Source organism: Boleophthalmus pectinirostris, unplaced genomic scaffold (assembly GCF_026225935.1).
Source record: "Boleophthalmus pectinirostris isolate CB_2022bp ecotype Guang Dong unplaced genomic scaffold, ASM2622593v1 HiC_scaffold_8, whole genome shotgun sequence".
NCBI classification, from domain to species: domain Eukaryota; kingdom Metazoa; phylum Chordata; class Actinopteri; order Gobiiformes; family Gobiidae; genus Boleophthalmus; species Boleophthalmus pectinirostris.
Genome location: NW_026571515.1, coordinates 24141505 through 24160931, shown reverse-complemented (window position 1 = coordinate 24160931; position 19427 = coordinate 24141505). Strand labels below are relative to the sequence as shown.

Below are 19427 nucleotides of genomic sequence, written 5' to 3'. Positions count from 1 at the left end.
TAATCATAGTGTTAAATGAATGCATGACTGATATGTGTGCTTGCTGTTTCTAGCATTTATATTTGGAAACTGATTCATTTGCTAATTCTGTATCCTTCCCTCCCATAAACTGTGTTCAACAATAACCCTTTCCATCAAGAAGCTAAAGACGCTGCCAACAGTCCCATCCTCCCTCAGTTTTGTCTGATCCCCAAATGTGAGCAGTGTCATGGCCGTCGCCTCTCTACTCTGTTTTCCCGTTGTCTTTCATCCAACACAAGACATCAATCACACAATTCAAGCATTTCTCCGGAGATCCATGTTTCAAGCCAAGCACCGTTAGTTCTTGTTAGCAGCTTAATTGAACCACATATCAAAGTAATTGTGCCCTAGCTCCTCAACCTCTTTTCTCTCCTCCTCCCTTCTTTCCCCCCTCTGTTTCCTCTCCAACATTCAGCAGCATACATGAGCTCTCAGAAATGTATGAGTTGCTGTTTCAATTACCAACAACTATTACAGGTTTTATCCATATGTCTTCTTGTGTTAAACCTCCTGGGCTTGAAAACATTTTAGCGCCCGTAAACTGACGTTCCTTGTTATCTATAGTCCTGCATTAAAATTACCATAAGCATTCAGATGAGCATAAAAGTGTTAATGGCTGTGGTGTTTTCTGTGAATTAGAGCGGCCACATGCTTTGGGGACACTTTCTATCTACAAAGATGTAATTCATATTTAAATGTTGTTTTGCTCCATCTCTACCCGTAATTGTGTTTGCACTTCCTGGTTAGTTTTAAAATGGGGAATCGTTGAAGCGTAGTCCTGATAGCATTCTTGTAAGCGCTAATTAGAAAAGAAGTCACATAGACATCCAAAAGACACATGCACAAATGAGGAAGGCTCCCTAGTTATTATTCACCAGGCTCCTACAGTCTAATGGTGGGTGCTGTTTGTTTTTGGCTAAAAAAAAACTACACTGGCTAACCTTAGACAGGACTTTTTAAAAAATGGAATTGCAAGCTTCTAGGTGAAATATTTCTATTGACTAAACCATATTAAGAACATAACTTTTTCTTCTATGTCAAACAAAACACAAGTAATTTTTTCTAGTATATAAAATACTTACAACTTGTGCTCTTATTGATCTTACATAAGACATCTCAGTCAGTAGTATTTTTGTAGACTGTATTTTTGTGATGGTGCACTAACAGAACAGCTTTTCAACTGCTTATTTCTTGGAACATTGTGGCTTCTCCAAAAAGATGCTTGGAGTCTTTCTTGTCCCTTTCCACACAAGTTTGTTCTGGGATGGACTGATCCTGCCTTTTCAATTCCAATTTAAGTATCTGCCGATACCCAATATCAACCAGTAACAGAGCAGAGATTGAAAACAGCATTTATTTTCTTGATACAAAAATAAAATAAGACAAAATGGATCAAAATTAGTAATGTAGTGTTATGGGCCTTGGTCCTTTCAATATTTGATAATCCCATGCTCCCATTGCTTCTTTTGTTTTGTGTGCGTATGTAAATCTGGTCCGCGAACCTCGGATTGGATTCATGGGAGCTGAGACCGCAGGACGAAGGCTGGGCGTCTGATTGCTCACCGGATTGGCCAGACACCCTTCCGCCCCCACTAATCTGCTGAGGCCATCAGTGGAGCTGCTCGGCGCAGCTGGACACCTGCGTGACAGCTCGCCATTTTTGTTTGGTTGTTTTAATCGGTTGTGTCTCATTTTGCGATAATTATTCTGGCTGCCTTTGTTATTTGATTTAGTTTGAGACACTTTTGTTATTTGTGTAGTACAACTTTAGTTAGGTTCTTTTCTTGTTGTACTTAGTTTACGGCTCTATAGTTTGGTAATTCCTTTTTGTTTTAACTACTTTATTTGACCACCACATTTCTTACTTTGTTTTTTTTTCTTTCCTACACTGTAAATTAATAAATCCACAATTTGTAGTTAAACCTTTATCATTTTAGTATCATTTTGTTGCTTCCCTTCTCCCCTAGCAAAGGGCACGTAACATGTAGTGGATATATATTATGTAGCTATAGAACAGTTTTGTGTCAATGAAAATGCAAACGTTCTGAGACAACTAGGACCAATAAATAGTCTGATTAAATCAGTTTATATGTCCAACCAGGATATTGGCTGTATTGATATTTGGAAGCTGATATCCAATTCAGCTTATTCTTACACTGGAGTTTGAAGATGCTACACAAATAGGCTCTAAATGTGTCACCGGGAGATCAAATGTGAGTTGTAAATTATGTTTTGAATTAAACACATTGTCATTGAAAATTGGGGATTAAATGACGACAGCAAAACTTAGTCCAACTATCAGATCAAGTTCTCTATAGTCAGTGGCCTTTGCGAATGTCACCTTTTCAGTGGGGTGTGTAAGTAAGTAATTTGTCATCAAAACATGGGCTTTCTCATTTTAGGTGTAATACTTGACAGTCAGTCCATGTTGGAGAAGTCAGCAGTGTGAGCAGTTTGTGAAGACCTGTCTGTAACAGTGCAGACCATGAACCGTGTCCTCTCACAGCCTCATTATGTTGTATGGCTGCACTCGCTCCTGGACAGACAGAACCCGCACAGTAATGGGAGCACCACTGTGTGACTATGAGCCAATGGCAAATGGTTAACATGGCTCAGGGGTCAAGTAGAAGCACGAGTCCTGTATATCTAATGCCTCCAGGGAGGACCAGAGCAAGTTCTGGTACAGAGAGTAAAGGCTAGAAAAGTTCCTTGTATGAGGTGAAACTTATGATGACTTGGTACTAACACTTAGAACTTCACAATAAAGAAATTTAAAGCAGACTTATTATGCAAAATCAACTTTTCAGAGCTTTCATCCATGTTATAATTGCTTTCACTCACCATTTACTCACCTGAAGTTGCATTTGGATTTGGTGATTTATGCACGTTTGAGCAATCTTTAATCGACCACTGCCCTCTACTTACTTAGTTCTCCTATTTTATTTTATTTATCATAATCATGATAACGCATCAGATTCAGCAGCTCAACTGGATTTAACCAAAGTTAGATTTTTCGGCTTGTTCCTCTGTTGTGATGCTTATGATCGGATTTAAATAATCATCATTCTAATTTCAATGCAGAGTGCTACAAAATACGTTTGTGTAGCCCTTTTTTGATATGTTGTACCAGTCAAAATATGCTAATATTTCAACACTTTTAACACAATTTTATATTTTAGCAACCAAATTGATATCAGTTGTTATGCATTTAGTAGGCTGCTTGGTTTGTTGACTACACTAAACACACTGTTCAACTTTTATGTAATTGGATTTACTAAAGAAACAGAAACTGCACTGCTGTTTTGTTTTGGCCAAATTAAACTTGCACCAGAACTTTGAAACAGTAGGAAAGTTTGTTTTAATGGGGAGAAAGCTCTGGGGGCATCCATTTGCCCATGCACCTAGAGATTTGCTGAAATGGAAAAAAATACATATACAAAGTAAAAGAATAGGGCAGTTTGATAAGTAACATATTTTTGAATAATAGGTTCTGCCCAAGTGAGGTTTTTTTTTGGAAAAGGTCTATTTTTTTTTACTGTTTAATCTTTCTTCTTCTTTTTTTTTTTTTCTTTTTTTACTGTAACTCCAACCAAGTGATCAAAGTAAGTTGCTTAAGTTATTCAAATTTGTCACTGAGGTAGAATGAATCTAAGTAGTAGATGTTGTTGTGTTGTTGTTTAGTGGCAGTAGGTGAAACAGCTGCTTTGCTAATAATTGATACTGCAGCTGATGTTACCAGCATTCCCCGGGGTGTGCTGCTAACTGTAGGCTCTGCTCTATCAGATGCTCTAATAGACTTTAATCTGTGCTTTATTTGAAAATAAAGAAAGAGCTGACATAGTTGAAACTACAACAGGTGTGATGAAGAGCCTTACACTTTTTGTTGATAATCAAACACCTGAACAGGACCATGAACACTGGGATTCATCACATGCTCTAGAAAATTAGTTGCTTGAATAAATTTGGTATTTTTTCTTGAGTTTTCAGACTATCTTAACACTTTTTTTTGACAGTGTTTGCTAATGCATTGTGTCTCCATGGTAATTGCTGAACATTCCACCATAGAGATAGCACTGTTTGTAAGGAGAAACGCACTGTATTTAACTGAATATGTTTTTTACATTTTTCACAATACTGTTATTTCAAACTAAATTTCAGTATTAGAAAGTAGCTGATATATATATATATATATATATATATATATATATATATATATATATATATATATATATACATCGATTTTTATATCAATCAATCCCTCAGTCGTCCAGGTAGGATCCATAGCAATTTTTCTTTTTCTAACGATTTTGATACTAAAATGGTAAAACATTAGAATGTCATTTTCAGCACAAATATTAGTGTTGTTTCCTCACTTCCTCTGTTCTTTTTTATGTATTTCTCCCTCCCCTGCTGTTGACTTTTCAAAGACATCAGTGTATATTCTGAATGTACAGTGTCCCTCCTTCAGTCAGAGTGATACATGGGGAGATAGTGTGTGAAGTGACTGATGATACCGACCTTTCACTGCCATGTGTGTGTGTGTGTGTGTGTGTGTGTATGTGTGTGTGTGCGTGTATGTGTGGGTGTGTGTGTGTGTGTATGCGTGCATGTGAACAAACAATGGCCTTCATTTTATCATCTTATCTTTGTGTTCCTTTCTTCCACATCCATCTCCACTTTTGACAGATGTAAATGAGATAATCATCCATACGGCCTGCAATGTTTCAGTCCAACAGTGCCGCACAGAAGATAGAGAAGATTCACTTTGCATACATACAAGTTATGGAGATATGAAACTTGGACTTTGTATTGATATTAAATGATCCATCTTGAGCAAAGATGGAGCTGTATGTCATGATAATTACTATACTGACTTATATCGTTCAATATATGAAAGTTAGGATAATATATTTTGGGGCTCAATATTTAGTGTGGTTATATATATATTTATTGCAATATTGGGAGATTTTTTTGTTGTAATATGATAAAACTTGAGCTGCAGAAGTTTAAAAAGTATCTTCTCTGGGTAATTATTGCTTAAGTATTATTTGCGTAGTGTGTGAAGAATCCCCCAGTCATCCAGGTAGAATCCATGGCGAGGAGAAAATTCAGTTTGTTGCCTGGACAAAAGTTAGTTGGGTTGAAGACATTTCACATACAAGCTGCTTCTTCAATTCTGGTCAGAATACTGGTGGACACTTCCTTATATCTGTAGGGAGGAGCTAACTAACTGAAACTAACACACCTACTTGTTTACAGTTTCTGTTAATTAGTTCGGCCTATTGACCTGTACAGGGTGTGGGGTCTAATTAACATAACAATGCATGGCCATAATGGAGCTTCCACACCTCTGGACCTGACCTGGCTACACCTATTGTTCTCTTGTTTGTTTTGATGTAAGTTTGAGGATGGAGTTGAAAATAGGAGATAGATGGTGTCTGAGTCTCCATTTCTGTTTAGAGAAGGATTCTCTTTCTTAACAAAAATGACTTATTTCACTCCCCTCTCAAACCAATACTTCTCTCTGGCTAAAATCTTTACATCGCTGTCCTCAAATGAGTGGCCCGTGGCTTTTAAGTGGAGATGTTTAGTAGACTGAGGTCCACTGCTGCTGTTTCGTCTGTGTTGGAGCAGCTACTCCACAAGACGATTATGGCCATGAATTGTTATGCTAATTAGACCCCACACCCTGTACAGGTCAATAGGCCGAACTAACTATCAGAAACTGTAAACAAGTAGGTGTGTTTCAGTTAATTAGCTCCTCCCTACAGATACAAGGAAGTGTCCACCAGCATTCTGAACAGAACTGAAGAAGCAGCTTGAATGAGCTGCAAAACGTCTTCAACCAAACTAACTTTTGTCCAGTCGACAAACTGAATTTTCTCCTCGCTATTATTTGCGTAATTATGCTGTTTATTTGTTGCAGTGCATGTTTTTTAATGATATTATCTTCTGAAAAATGGTTAAGTGAGATTATATTGCTTTATTTTTATTGTGTAAGTGGCATAAAGTAGTTTCTATATTAGGATCAGTATTTGTCTGTAGCTTCAAAGTTTGCTATCAGGCCTAGGAGTATGCATATATGCATATCTGTACTATTACCAAAGTACTGTTACTAAAAATGTTTTTATTGTATTCACTTTCAAACTATGAAAATATGAGTTGTTGGGTCTTTTTTTTTTTTTTACCATAGACCTATATTTATTTGTTTTTACTGCCCTAGCACTTCTTTCAGTCCCCAGGTTTTTGCAGAGAAGGTCAGTGTAATTAGCATGCTATTAGTAATCACACGAAGGTCGTAAGCCTCATACAATTTTCAAATGACTTTTGCTTTTTTGCGTAATTGCTGGTTTCTTTAGCCTTGCCACAGAATGGAGGTTTGATTAGGATGGACCCAGTGCCTCCTGTTCCTTTGTAATGTGACCTTGCTAATCATAAAATTACTTTTTTCATTCCTGTCACATTCGCCCACCAGCAACAGCTTTTTTTACAATGTGCCTGCCAATTAACAAGTCAGTTAAGGATTTTATTGCTTCATTTCCAGGTGATTTTCTGGTAATAAAATGTCTAACCAACCCAAACTGTTCAAGGAATTTATTAAACATGTTACAGAGAGTTGAGGAAGTACTTAAAGGTGCACGGTGTAACTTTTCCACCATCTGCATTTGCATTCCATTTACTTAATAACATGGGTTTTAATTCATTTAAAAACTTGCATCCTTACTATGAGTTTTGCTTCTTTGCTTCTCTGTAGACCTGACAAACTGTCAAACTGTAAACTGTTTCCGTAGAGATAAATAAGTATAATGCCATACAGTGGAATATTCCATTCTCTAAATGGTGAGAAGCTGGTGACAGATAGCCAGACTGGCGCCACCTACTGCCTCTGCTCAGTTTCATTTCTCTCCAGTGACTAGGTCAGGAATCGGAAGAACTAGACGGTTTGCAAGAAACCGGGAAGTGTGAGTTCGGGCACCAGCCAATCAGCGAAGAGCCATACATTCTGTGTTGGCAACAGTTCCCGAGATCGAGGATTTAAAACCGGAAGAAAGAGAATGTTTGGTGAATTTTATCAAGGGGAAAGACGTTATTGCCCTTTTTCCTATAGGATTTGGGAAAAGCTTAATATACCAGTTAGCCCCTTTAGTGGTGCACGTCACAACCAAATAGCTGCTATTTGGTCGAAACCAATCACTGCGATTGGTTAAATAAAAAAAGTACCCGCCTACCGTCAATCGAACGAATTCTAATGCTGCAAGGTCAGACGGTTTCCACGAAGTGAAACCAGCTGATGAATCAGGCTAGGTGACAGACCCTCCACCAGAAAAGTTACACAGTACACCTCTAAGTAAATGACAGAAGTATAAGTACTGTAAGTATATTAGTCTGCATGGTAAAATGTATTACTATTATCATCTAGAGTTCAATCTAGCATTTGCTGCTGTTGCTTGTGGTAATAACGAACTTGTTTTCTCAGTAGAATTAGGATACCACCTCCTCTAATCACTACCTAGATTAAAACATGTTTATCCATCCATCCATCCATTTTCGTCCGCTTATCCGGGGCCGGGTCGCGGGGGGAGCAGCCTAAGCAGGGACTCCCAGACTTCCTTCACCCCAGACACGTCCTCCAGCTCCTCCGGGGGGACCCCGAGGCGTTCCCAGGCCAGCCGAGAGACATAGTCCCTCCAGCGTGTCCTGGGTCTTCCCCGGGGCCTCCTCCCGGCGGGACATGCCCGGAACACCTCCCGAGGGAGGCGCCCAGGAGGCATCCGGAACAGATGCCCGAGCCACCTCAACTGGCTCCTCTCGACGTGGAGGAGCAGCGGCTCTACTCCGAGCTCCTCCCGTGTGACTGAGCTCCTCACCCTATCTCTAAGGGAGCGCCCAGCCACCCTGCGGAGGAAACTCATTTCGAGCGCTTGTATCCGCGATCTCGTCCTTTCGGTCACTACCCAGAGCTCATGACCATAGGTGAGAGTAGGAACGAAGACTGACCGGTAAATCGAGAGCTTCGCCTTTCGACTCAGCTCCCTCTTCACCACAACGGTCCGATACAGCGACCGCATCACTGCCGAAGCTGCACCGATCCGCCTGTCAATCTCACGTTCCGTCCTTCCCTCACTCGTGAACAAGACCCCGAGATACTTGAACTCCTCCACTTGAGGCAAAGACTCCCCACCCACCCGGAGAGGGCAAGCCACCTTTTTCCGGTCGAGAACCATGGCCTCGGACTTGGAAGAGCTGATCTTCATCCCAGCCGCTTCACACTCGGCTGCAAACCGCCCCAGTGCACATTGCAGGTCCTGGTTCGATGAAGCCAACAGGACAACATCGTCCGCAAACAGCAGAGATGAAATCCTGTGGTCCCCAAACCGGACCCCCTCCGGCCCCTGACTGCGCCTAGAAATTCTGTCCATAAATACAATGAACAGAACCGGTGACAAAGGGCAGCCCTGGCGGAGTCCAACATGCACCGGGAACAGGTCTGACTTACTGCCGGCAATGCGAACACAGCTCCTGCTCCGGTCATACAGGGACCGGACAGCCCTTAGCAAAGGGCCCCGGACCCCATACTCCCAGAGCACCCCCCACAGGACACCACGAGGGACACGGTCGAATGCCTTCTCCAGATCCACAAAACACATGTGGACTGGTTGGGCAAACTCCCATGAACCCTCGAGCACCCTATGGAGAGTGTAGAGCTGGTCCAGTGTTCCACGGCCAGGACGAAAACCACACTGCTCCTCCTGAATCCGAGGTTCGACTATCGGCCGGATTCTCCTCTCCAGTACCCTGGCATAGACCTTACCGGGAAGGCTGAGGAGTGTGATCCCCCTATAGTTGGAACACACCCTCCGGTCCCCCTTCTTATACAGAGGGACCACCACCCCGGTTTGCCAGTCCAGAGGTACTGTCCCCGACCGCCACGCGATGTTGAAGAGGCGTGTCAGCCAAGACAGCCCCACAACATCCAGAGACTTCAGGTACTCAGGACGGATCTCATCCAACCCCGGAGCCTTGCCACCAAGGAGCTTGCCAACCACCTCAGTGACTTCGGCCAGGGTGATGGATGAGTCCGCCTCCGAGTCCCCAGCCTCGGCCTCCTCCTCGGAGGACGTGACGGTGGGATTGAGGAGATCCTCAAAAGTATTCCTTCCACCGCCGGACAACGTCCCCAGTCGAGGTCAACAGCTCTCCCCCCGCACTGTAAACAGTGTTGGTGAAGAACTGCTTTCCCCTCCTGAGGCGCCGGACGGTTTGCCAGAATCTCTTTGAGGCCGTCCGATAGTCCTTCTCCATGGCCTCCCCGAACTCCTCCCAGCTCCGAGTTTTTGCCTCCGCGACCACACGGGCTGCAGCACGCTTGGCCCGCCGGTACCTGTCAGCTGCCTCAGGAGTCCCCCGAGCCAGCAAGGCCCGATAGGACTCCTTCTTCAGCTTGACAGCATCCCTTACTTCCGGTGTCCACCACCGGGTTCTGGGGTTGCCGCCGCGACAGGCACCACAGACCTTACGCCCACAGCTCCGAGCAGCTGCATTGACAATAGAGGCCGAGAATGAAGCCCACTCGGACTCCATATCTCCAGCCTCCCCCGGAATCCGGGAGAAGTCCTCCCGGAGGTGCGAGTTGAAGGTCCCTCTGACAGAGGGCTCCGCCAGACGTTCCCAACAGACCCTCACTACACGCTTGGGCCTGCCAGGTCTTTCCGGCTTCCTCCTCCGCCAGCGAACCCAACTCACGACCAGGTGGTGATCAGTTGACAGCTCAGCCCCTCTCTTCACCCGAGTGTCCAAGACACGCGGCCGGAGATCAGATGACACGACGACAAAGTCGATCATCGACCTCCGGCCTAGGGTGTCCTGGTGCCACGTGCACTTATGGACACCCTTGTGCTCGAACATGGTGTTTGTTATGGACAAACTGTGACTAGCACAGAAGTCCAATAACAAAACACCACTCGGGTTCAGATCGGGGAGGCCGTTCCTCCCAATCACCCCTCTCCAAGTGTCACTGTCGTTGCCCACGTGGGCGTTGAAGTCCCCCAGGAGAACAACGGAGTCCCCGGTCGGTGCACTGTCTAGTACCCCTCCCAAGGACTCCAAGAAGGCCGGGTACTCAGCACTGCTGTTCGGCCCGTAGGCCGACACCACAGTGAGAGACCTGTCCCCGACCCGAAGGCGCAGGGACGCGACCCTCTCGTTCACCGGGGTGAACTCCAACACACAGCGGCTGAGCTGTGGGGCAATGAGCAGGCCCACACCAGCCCGCCGCCGCTCCCCGCGGCCAACGCCAGAGAAATGGAGAGTCCAGCCCCTCTCAAGGAGTTGGGTTCCAGAGCCCAAACTGTGCGTGGAGGTGAGGCCGACTATATCTAGTCGGTAACGCTCAACCTCCCGCACAAGCTCAGGCTCCTTCCCCCCCAGCGAGGTGACATTCCATGTCCCCAGAGCTAGTCTCCATGTCCGGAGATCCGGTCGCCGAGGCCCCCGCCGTCGACTGCTGCCCAGATCTCTCTGCACCGGCCCCATATGGATCCTCCTGCGGGTGGTGGGCCCACGTGAGGACGGCCCCACGTCGCTCCTTCGGGCTGAGCCCGGCCGAGCCCCGTGGGGGGGAGGCTCGGCCACCAGGCGCTCGCTGGCGAGCACCCACCCCAGGCCTGGCTCCAGGGTGAGGCCCCCGGTGACGCCAATCCGGGCGACGTAACTGGCCTTGCTCGTACACTCATCATAGGGGCTTCTGAACCGTTCTTCGTCTGACCCGTCCCCCCGGACCTGTTTGCCTTGGGTGACCCTACCAGGGGCATGAAGCCCCCGACAACATAGCTCCCGGGATCATTCGGGCACTCAAACCCCTCCACCACGATAAGGTGACGGTTCAAGAGGGGGGGGGGGTTTATTTGTTTATTTATTAACAAATCAAATTTACTTAATTAAAAGTTATAATTCTCTGTTGATAAAAAAAAAAAAAAAAACTACTTAAGATTTTATTCTTTCAAGGCAACGTTTTACCAGGAATATAACTATTGTCTTCTGCTTTCTTCTAACTGCAAATTAGCGTATCGTTCTGATCTAACATAATATTACTGTTCAGTGTTTGACCTTCTTTTCTAGAGTAGAGATCCTTGAATGTTAAAATTACATACTAGCTTCCTCAAGATCATTATGCACTCCTTGACTCTGTTATAAGCACACTTGTCAAGCAATAACTGAGCTCACTCTTAATCCTTAATCCTACACTTTATAAAGCAGGATCATGGTCAGAGTTCGTGACTGTGTTTTGACTTAATACTATGTAGTAATGTTAGTGTTAAAAGTTAATCCATATTAGTGTGTGTTTTCGAGGCATTTAACCAAGCAAGCCTGACCTTTGCATAAACAGCGGGTTTATAAATGATTGCTTTAAGAAATCAATAAAACGTCATAATAGTAAGGAAGGTAGCGTAGGAAGTGTGTGTTTAATTTAATAATTATTTGATAGAAATCCGCATGACCACAGACACACTATTTAAAAACAGACTAAAAATAAATGTTTTTTGGTATGAAGTATAAAAATACAGACTCATGTTAAATTTATATTTAATAGAAAAATACTCAGATTTTGATCCAAACTACATGCTTTTACTGACAGAAGATTGACTGAAAAAACTGATCTTATCATTGATTACAAAATATTGAATCACAATCTTGATTAAAGGTCCAATATTGCACCACATTCACTACTGTGAACTTACAGTCATGTTATAATGTTGTTACCTCCTAAACTTAAGGTGTTGTGTTTTGTTTCATTCACGCATGTTTGAGTAAGTGTTAGCTTTCAAAGGTGTCTGGAGTGTGTGAATGAAACAAAACACAACTCCAGGTATGTTTTTATTAGAAAACAACATTATAACATAGATCAGAAAATAGCTCAATATAGGACCTTTAAATGCACATTCTCATTGTTATTATTTTTGATGTATGTTTTTGTTCTTTGTTACACCTGTTACACTTTTATTTTGTGGTAGCATTTGCCAAGCCCTACCTGCTGTTGACCCACTTCTTTTCTCCCCATTCTGCCGTGACATTTGTGGGCTTGGGTATAGATGGTGGACCCCTCCCTGTAGAGCCATGTGTTTGAGTGAGTGGCCATGAAATGTCACAGGAGAGCACTGATGGATCGGTGGTTGAGGGTTAGAGCTCCACAGACACCATCTTTCACTTCGTGTAGTTAACCTGGGGGGGCTCAGCTTCACTGGTCTGTGCCAGACTCTCCAATCAATTTACTGCCAAGTTAAAAAAGACATCATCATTTATGGGTGAACTTTTCACGGTACAAGTCAAGTACTTCCACATGTAAACCAGGTCTATAATAGGACTTTTCCATGTCTAAACAAAATGACAAACCAGGTATAAAGTAGAATCACACCATTAGTGTAGTAGGCAAGGTCCAACCAAAATTGTGGATGAATCTGACTAAAAATGAACCAAGTACGAGAACTGCAGAGGATACCACTAAAAGGGTACAAGCAGTGCTCCATGTACCACAGTTTGAGAACCGCTGCTGTACACATTTGTATCGTGGTTAATAAAAAGCAAGTGTAGGAGGTATATTTATGTTGTTGAAATGTACTTTTGAGTGTACCTTAATATTGTTTACAAAGAAGGGACTCTTACTGTTGGCACTTACTTGTGTCTGAATCCTTTCCCAGCCACTATGAACCTAGTAGAAGTTTTATCTCTGGACAGGTTAGTAATTTAACTCATATAGAGACATAGCCTGGAAGGCTACCTATCATTCACATATTTTTTTAGCTATCATTTCACCCAACTTACGTATGAATTAATGGGACTATTAGCTGGATTCATTACTAATTATGATTATCATTGTTAACCTATGCTAAAACAATTAAAAAATTAAATAAATGAATAAATAAATAAATACAAATTTGCAGACAGACAGCAATATCCATAATAAAGTACTGGAACTGTCCATGGTGCTGAACCCACCCAACTTCAATAGAATAAACTGTATCCTTTTCCTCTCTTTGTTTTGTCTTTTGTATTATTCTTTGTATTTTATATTACGCTCATTTACCTCATACATGCAGACATTTAGTCCAACCACAGTGACCTAGCCCATCACTATATAAAATGAACCTCCCCCATTCCTTCATCTGTTCCCTTGAGAATCGGCCCAGTGCATGTGAATGTGGTCATTTAAGCAGCACCTGAAAAGAAACCAGGGAAAATTGCCAAGGAACCTCAAGGGACTGTCTGTAAGTGGAGACCCACTGCTCCACACTTAATACTGAATATCTCAGATATACCCTCTATCCACACTGGAAGTCAAGGCCATATACAGCACAACAGTATACAAGTAAACGTAAACGTACAGTAAATACTAAAACCAGCGGGTAATATTAGCAACCTTTTAAAGGTCAGAGTGAAAATACTAAATACTATACTAAGAAATCTATAAAAAGAAACTTATTGAAAATGCAACTTCTACTTATGTTACTCCTCTCATCTATACTCACTACTACTACTGCCATTGGTATAAAAGTAAATACTTATATTCTACTCTCTGATCTATTACCAGTTTCATAAAGACATTCTCATTTGTTTTAATACATGTGCTGTGCTGTGATTAGTTGATTAAAGAGACAAGGTGGGTAAAGGGAGCAAGAAGAGCTTTGAAAATTATAAACTCTGACTGTACTCACACATTATTAGCTCAGGGATGTGAGTGACATTGTACATTGAAAATTACAAAAAACTTATAATGTAAAAGTCACTTCCTCTAATCCTGTAACTCACTTAATTAATTCTCCTTACTGACATGGTCTATATAAATTGTTCAAATCTAATTATTAGTCCACCAAACAAAATCATTTGTCAGAGGAGACTCCTTTGAGTGATAATTCGACAAAGAGACCAAAGATTTATTTATTTTTATACTTTTCTATATACTTTCAAATTGAATCTACCCTCTCTCAGTTCTTTCTCTTGTTTTGTTTTTTTTCAGCAGGTGTTCATGGGCTCTGACCTGACAGGCTCTGACCTCTCATCTCCTCTGTGAATCTGTCATCTTTCTCTCCTCTCTCCTAAAGCCATCCATCACACAGATCAGGCTGGTCAATACTCCATCTATGCTCCTGTACTTTAATAAGACCACCCACAGAGGACTGGACTGTTTTGAAGGCTCAGACAACCATGACCACTATCAGACCTGAGCTCGTCCATATTTGTCTGTGCTATTGGGTATATGACGTGCACAGGCTTATTTATTTATTTACAATTCCGTGCTTTTTCAATAGAGAATATACAAAAGCATGCACCTTGTGAAATCATAAGAATCTATTTTCCAACCAGTTTCCTCTCAATGACGTTCTCAAGGATGTCATTTGTATTTTTTTTTTTCTCAAACTTCCCATGTTATTGTCTGGATGGTCTTTACAAAGTTCATGACCCTTGAATCGCCTCTTGAATTTATTGAACGTATTAATATTTCTGCCACTGATTTGAGTTTTAGTTTCCAGCTATTAAACTTGGAATTGAACATGAGAAGTTTTGTGTTCTTAGAAACGTGTAGCAGAGTTTAGAAACAGCAAATACAATATAAACCTTTATCACTCTATGGATCTTAACAGTGACTGCTTGATCCAGTTCTGCAAGTACATTGTTAATTAATTTTTCCCATAGACATTTCAGATTTCAAAGATATTGCCCAAGCTAAGCAGCTACGGGGTAACAAATATAATTGCAAAATCCAAAAAGGCGGTGTAAAATGCAAGATTCTGCAAAGTGTTTTAATAATTTTACGTTTCAGAAACAGATTTTAAATAATTGTATAGGTCTTATGGTCATTAGTTACGATGTATCTGATTATCCTCAAGCAAGCTTTCAAACTTTTAAAATAAATTTTTTTCTGAAAGTCTATGAGAAAAATGAATGCATCGGCCTGTAACGATAACAGATTTTGCTGGGTGATTAATTGACCAAGAAATGATTGTGATAAATGTTAATATTGACATTTTGAAACCATTTTCAACTTATATGGAACAAAAATGCAAATACACACTTTCAAAGATCAATAAACTTTACTTTCTAAAGAACATTTAACACAGAAACTGCAAGATAACCCAAAACGATAGAGCCATAGAGCGATTTCTTCCCATCATTTGTGTTTCGCTCACCTGCATTTGACTCATGTGGGCTGTTGAGATGCTCACTAGTGTTGATTTGGCATCGTGTCTTGTTTGGTCATACGGCAATGTACTGTTTTGGTGCTCTGACAGCATCCACTGTGTTGACAAACAAATAATCCTCCTATAGCCTAATGTCTATGCTGATCAAGCGTCATTACGCTAAGGAAACGAGAGGTGTCAGTTATTTTAATAGATCCATTGTACAGAGCGATAGAAGCCTTTTGACATTCAGTCTCTTTAGTAAAGAGAACAACAGAGAAGAGGAAAACAAACAAACAAACATGCAAATGGAAATGATCATAGCTGGAAAAGTTATCGAGCTTGTTAAAGTTACCGTGCGATTAATTGATTTATTGATTATCATTACAGGCCTATAAATGAGGAACAGGATATTGGCAGTCACTATTGAGCTCAAGATATATTTTGAATAGTTAATAACTATGGCGACTTGGCAACTCTGAACCTTTTTTTCAGTGTATCTTATTACGATGCCATTTTACTTTTACTCTCACATTAAACAACCTGAGCTGAGTTGGATATTGGCAGGAGGGTTGAGACTGACAACATAACATACTTATCAGATAGACACAAACTCTTCACTCCACCACAATCTCTCCACCCCTCTGCTTCTTTTATAACGTGTGTGGGCCCAGTTTTATCTGTGTGACATGTATAATGGCCCTGAGATGGTATCAGTACAGACAGGCCAGCTTGACTAAATGGGAGCTGCAAATTGAGTGCGGTATTAGAAGGGAGAAAGACCTCTATCAAGCCATCTGAGAAGAGCCCATTACAGAAGACTTGCAGATGAATATGATTAGCTGTTCATTTCTACTAATGGGAACACTGTCTGCATAGGGAGGAGATGAAATGTTTGTAGCGATATGGCTTTTGTACCACTGATGGGATAGTTATTGCCTAATTTGGGTAAAAGGGCCATTATAGTTCATAGAGAAAGGGAGGATGGATGCTGGCTGTAAGTATACTCTTGGTTAGGCTGTGGACCGCTCCGTGTGCAGGCATTAGGGTTCATGTACAAAGCACTTCTCTCTAAGTACTTTGACATTTTTGTGCCCGAACTAGAAGAATGAGTTTGTGAGGTTTTATGACAGTTTTAACCTAATAAACTAAAGAGGGTTTTATGATGGCTCATGTTGTGCCGCCATTTTGTGTCATGCCATCACCAACAAACTGTTAGTGGGGTTTCATTAGGTAATAAAAGGACTAGCTCAAGCTCAAGTCCTTATGCTGGTTATTGTTCCATCATGGGAGCCCTCCACGGGATTGTTTACTATATTATAAAATATGTGTGACAACAAAACTTCGGTTCAGTTTGCTCTATAACTAATAGGATTATTTTATTTGAAAAGACATGTTTGAGGAACTATGCTTAAAAGGACACTATTTTCTGATTTGTGTTATAATGTTGTTTACTCCTCAAAAACATACCTGGAGTTATGTTTTGTTTCATTCACACATGTTTTAACACATAAATCCTGCATATTTAGGCTGAGTGTTTCTCTCAAGCAGAAAACACTGTGTTCCATCTTGTGATGTCCTGTGGTAAAACTGTGTTTTTAAACTCCATCCATTTTGAGCTTTGGAGATGTTGACACACTAATAATGCAGAATTACTCAAACATGTGTGAATGAACATAACACAACTCCAAGTATGTTTTTTGACAAAGTAACAACATTCTAACATGACTTAAACAGTCCATTTTCCATCATATAGGATCTAGGCAAGTCTGTCACCTGCTTGTCTCCATCTCATGGGGCTTTTCCTGGAATGTTCCACAATATGGCATTAACCTTATCCATCTCCATGTAGACAAGTAGGCCAAGTCACAGGTAAGATCTATCTAGAGATGACCCCACTCACAGTAGGAATGCATGTTTTTCCAGGTTTTTTATCAGCTATAAAAACACCTGTACATTAATAAATGCAAGAAAGATCCATTTAATGTCATATTGTGGAACAGTCCAGGCGAGGCTATGGAGACAAGCAGGTAATGGACTCTCCTCCTGAAAAGTTACACAATGCCCCTTTAAGATTACTGGCACAATTACACTACATTTATTATTCTATGTATGCATCATAAAAGAGCCACTGCTAGCTTGTACTTGAGAATTTTATGTTCAGCTCTATTGCATTCTATTACCATTTCCCTTACAACATCCTTTTTTCTAAATGCAGTAACAAGCCTGTACCTTAAAGCCTTTTTGTGCAAGTGAGTCTGGGAATAGATGAAGTGTCTAATGTTAATGATGAATGTGTCTGTTTGTGTATAAAACAGAAACACGATGTTTTGCCTGAAGCAGTCTTAATGTGAGCAGCATGTGCATGACAGCCAGCCACTGCTTATACATGCATGTCTTATGGCTACAACATTATACAGTATTATTCGCTCTGCCCTGGCGCCTCTATAGGGTCTGAGGAGGCTGTCAGTGGCCCAAACATGTCTCCTGTTTATATGAGTGTTGTGTGTGTGTGTGTGTGTGTGTGTATGTACGTGTGCGCCTGCTCCTGTATGTGTATCTGTGCATGTGTGTGTGTCTGCGCGTGTATGTCTCTGTGTGTATGCGTGTGTATGAACATGTGTGGATTTGGGTGTGTGTGCGTGTGTGCATGTGTGTATGAACGTGTGTGTATGGGCTCTGATCTCCAGCTCTGGACTCTTGTTTTTGTGAGAAAGGTCCCAGACAGAAGCAGAGTGTTTGTTTCATTTTCAAGTGTGAGGTGCTGTTGAGCTTTGGTAAAGTGAACTCTTCTCTTGTGTCACAGTGCCTCCTGTAAAATGCAGTGAGCTGTCAGTGTGTTATGAATCCAATCCTACAGTGGTTTCTCCAGAAAATACAAGAATATGTCCATGAATGTGATTGGTGCATGCAGTCATTGATCTGGAGTGTTTGGTACATGTTGTACATGTAACCCGCACAAACATAGTCTACTAGTATATTCAAAGATCATGAGCTGTTTGTCTTTATGAAGTGGGTGGAAATACCACTATAATATTAATGCATTATTATGTATTAAATAGTATACATAAGCTTATACATAATATTATGTGTGAGGCAGATTTGTGCATGGTTGCAGTACATGAGTTATAATTCATTTAAAAGCCTCTTGTTAAGCAAACAACAAATTACCCTGTTTTTTTTTTGTTTTGTTTTGTTTTTTTAATCTACAAATGAGATGAAAGGGCCCTTGTTAATAAAAGTTACTTTGCCAAGGCAATTCTTACATTCATTTTTATTATTTATTATATTATTGTTCTTTTTTTAAACTTGCTGTTGATTCACAGTGTGAAGTCTTTTGAGGACAAAACATAATTGTGCTTTCTTTGTTCTGAGTCTTAGACGAGATTGCATTTGGACTTGCAAATATTTCATCTGAACTGAGGTAAATGACTTTGGGCAAACGATTTCAACTTCCACTGTATCTGGGTGTTTTCACTGAAGGTTAATGGTGAATGCTGTTTTGTCAGCTTTTATAATGAAGTATATATTCAGACTCTTATTCTAATGAATGTGAAAGAATAGTGTGAATTTCAAGCAAGCAATTTCCTGGAAAACTATATCCATTAAACACCTGCTGTCCAAATGTGGACTATGAAAGTTTTTTATGGTCTGTCACCTTCTCGTCTTCATGTTATTGTTTTGCCTGGAATGTTCCACAGTATGCCTTTAAACATATCTACCTTGCATTAATTATTGCTAAAAAAATACCTTAGTATTGTCAAATGCTGGTCCCTATGAGATAAGTTTAAAGGCATACTGTGGAATATTCTAACCAAATAGTAACATCTCCACTGAGACAAGCAGGTGGCAGACCCTCGAACTGAAAAATGCATCTTTACATCTATGTGACACACAGTTATTAAGGTTCTTTATTTTGCTAAATGTGTGACTTTTTTCCATTACAGGTATGGAGACATGGTTCCCAAGACAATCGCGGGGAAGATTTTTGGCTCGATCTGCTCCTTGAGTGGTGTGCTGGTAATTGCTCTGCCTGTCCCTGTCATCGTGTCCAACTTTAGCCGCATCTACCACCAAAACCAGAGAGCAGACAAGCGGCGGGCGCAGAAGGTACAGGTGAACAAAGTTTGATTTCTCTTCAATCAATGAGAAACGGACCTGCTCCTCTCCACCAGCCTGAGGGGTGCAGCCGGACACCTCCCTTCCTTCGTGGAGCTCAGGTCTTATCATGAA

The 19427-nt window shown here is 41.4% G+C and overlaps 1 protein-coding gene across 1 annotated transcript in view; it reads left to right on the top strand.

The window, feature by feature from the left end:
• The window catches only part of kcnd3 (potassium voltage-gated channel, Shal-related subfamily, member 3), a 115007-nt gene that overhangs the window by 75529 nt on the left and 20051 nt on the right, over window positions 1-19427 (top strand). The window contains exon 2 of the mRNA XM_055166460.1: window positions 19142-19304. Coding sequence (XP_055022435.1) covers window positions 19142-19304 — 163 coding nt within the window. The remainder of the gene's footprint in view (window positions 1-19141; window positions 19305-19427) is intronic.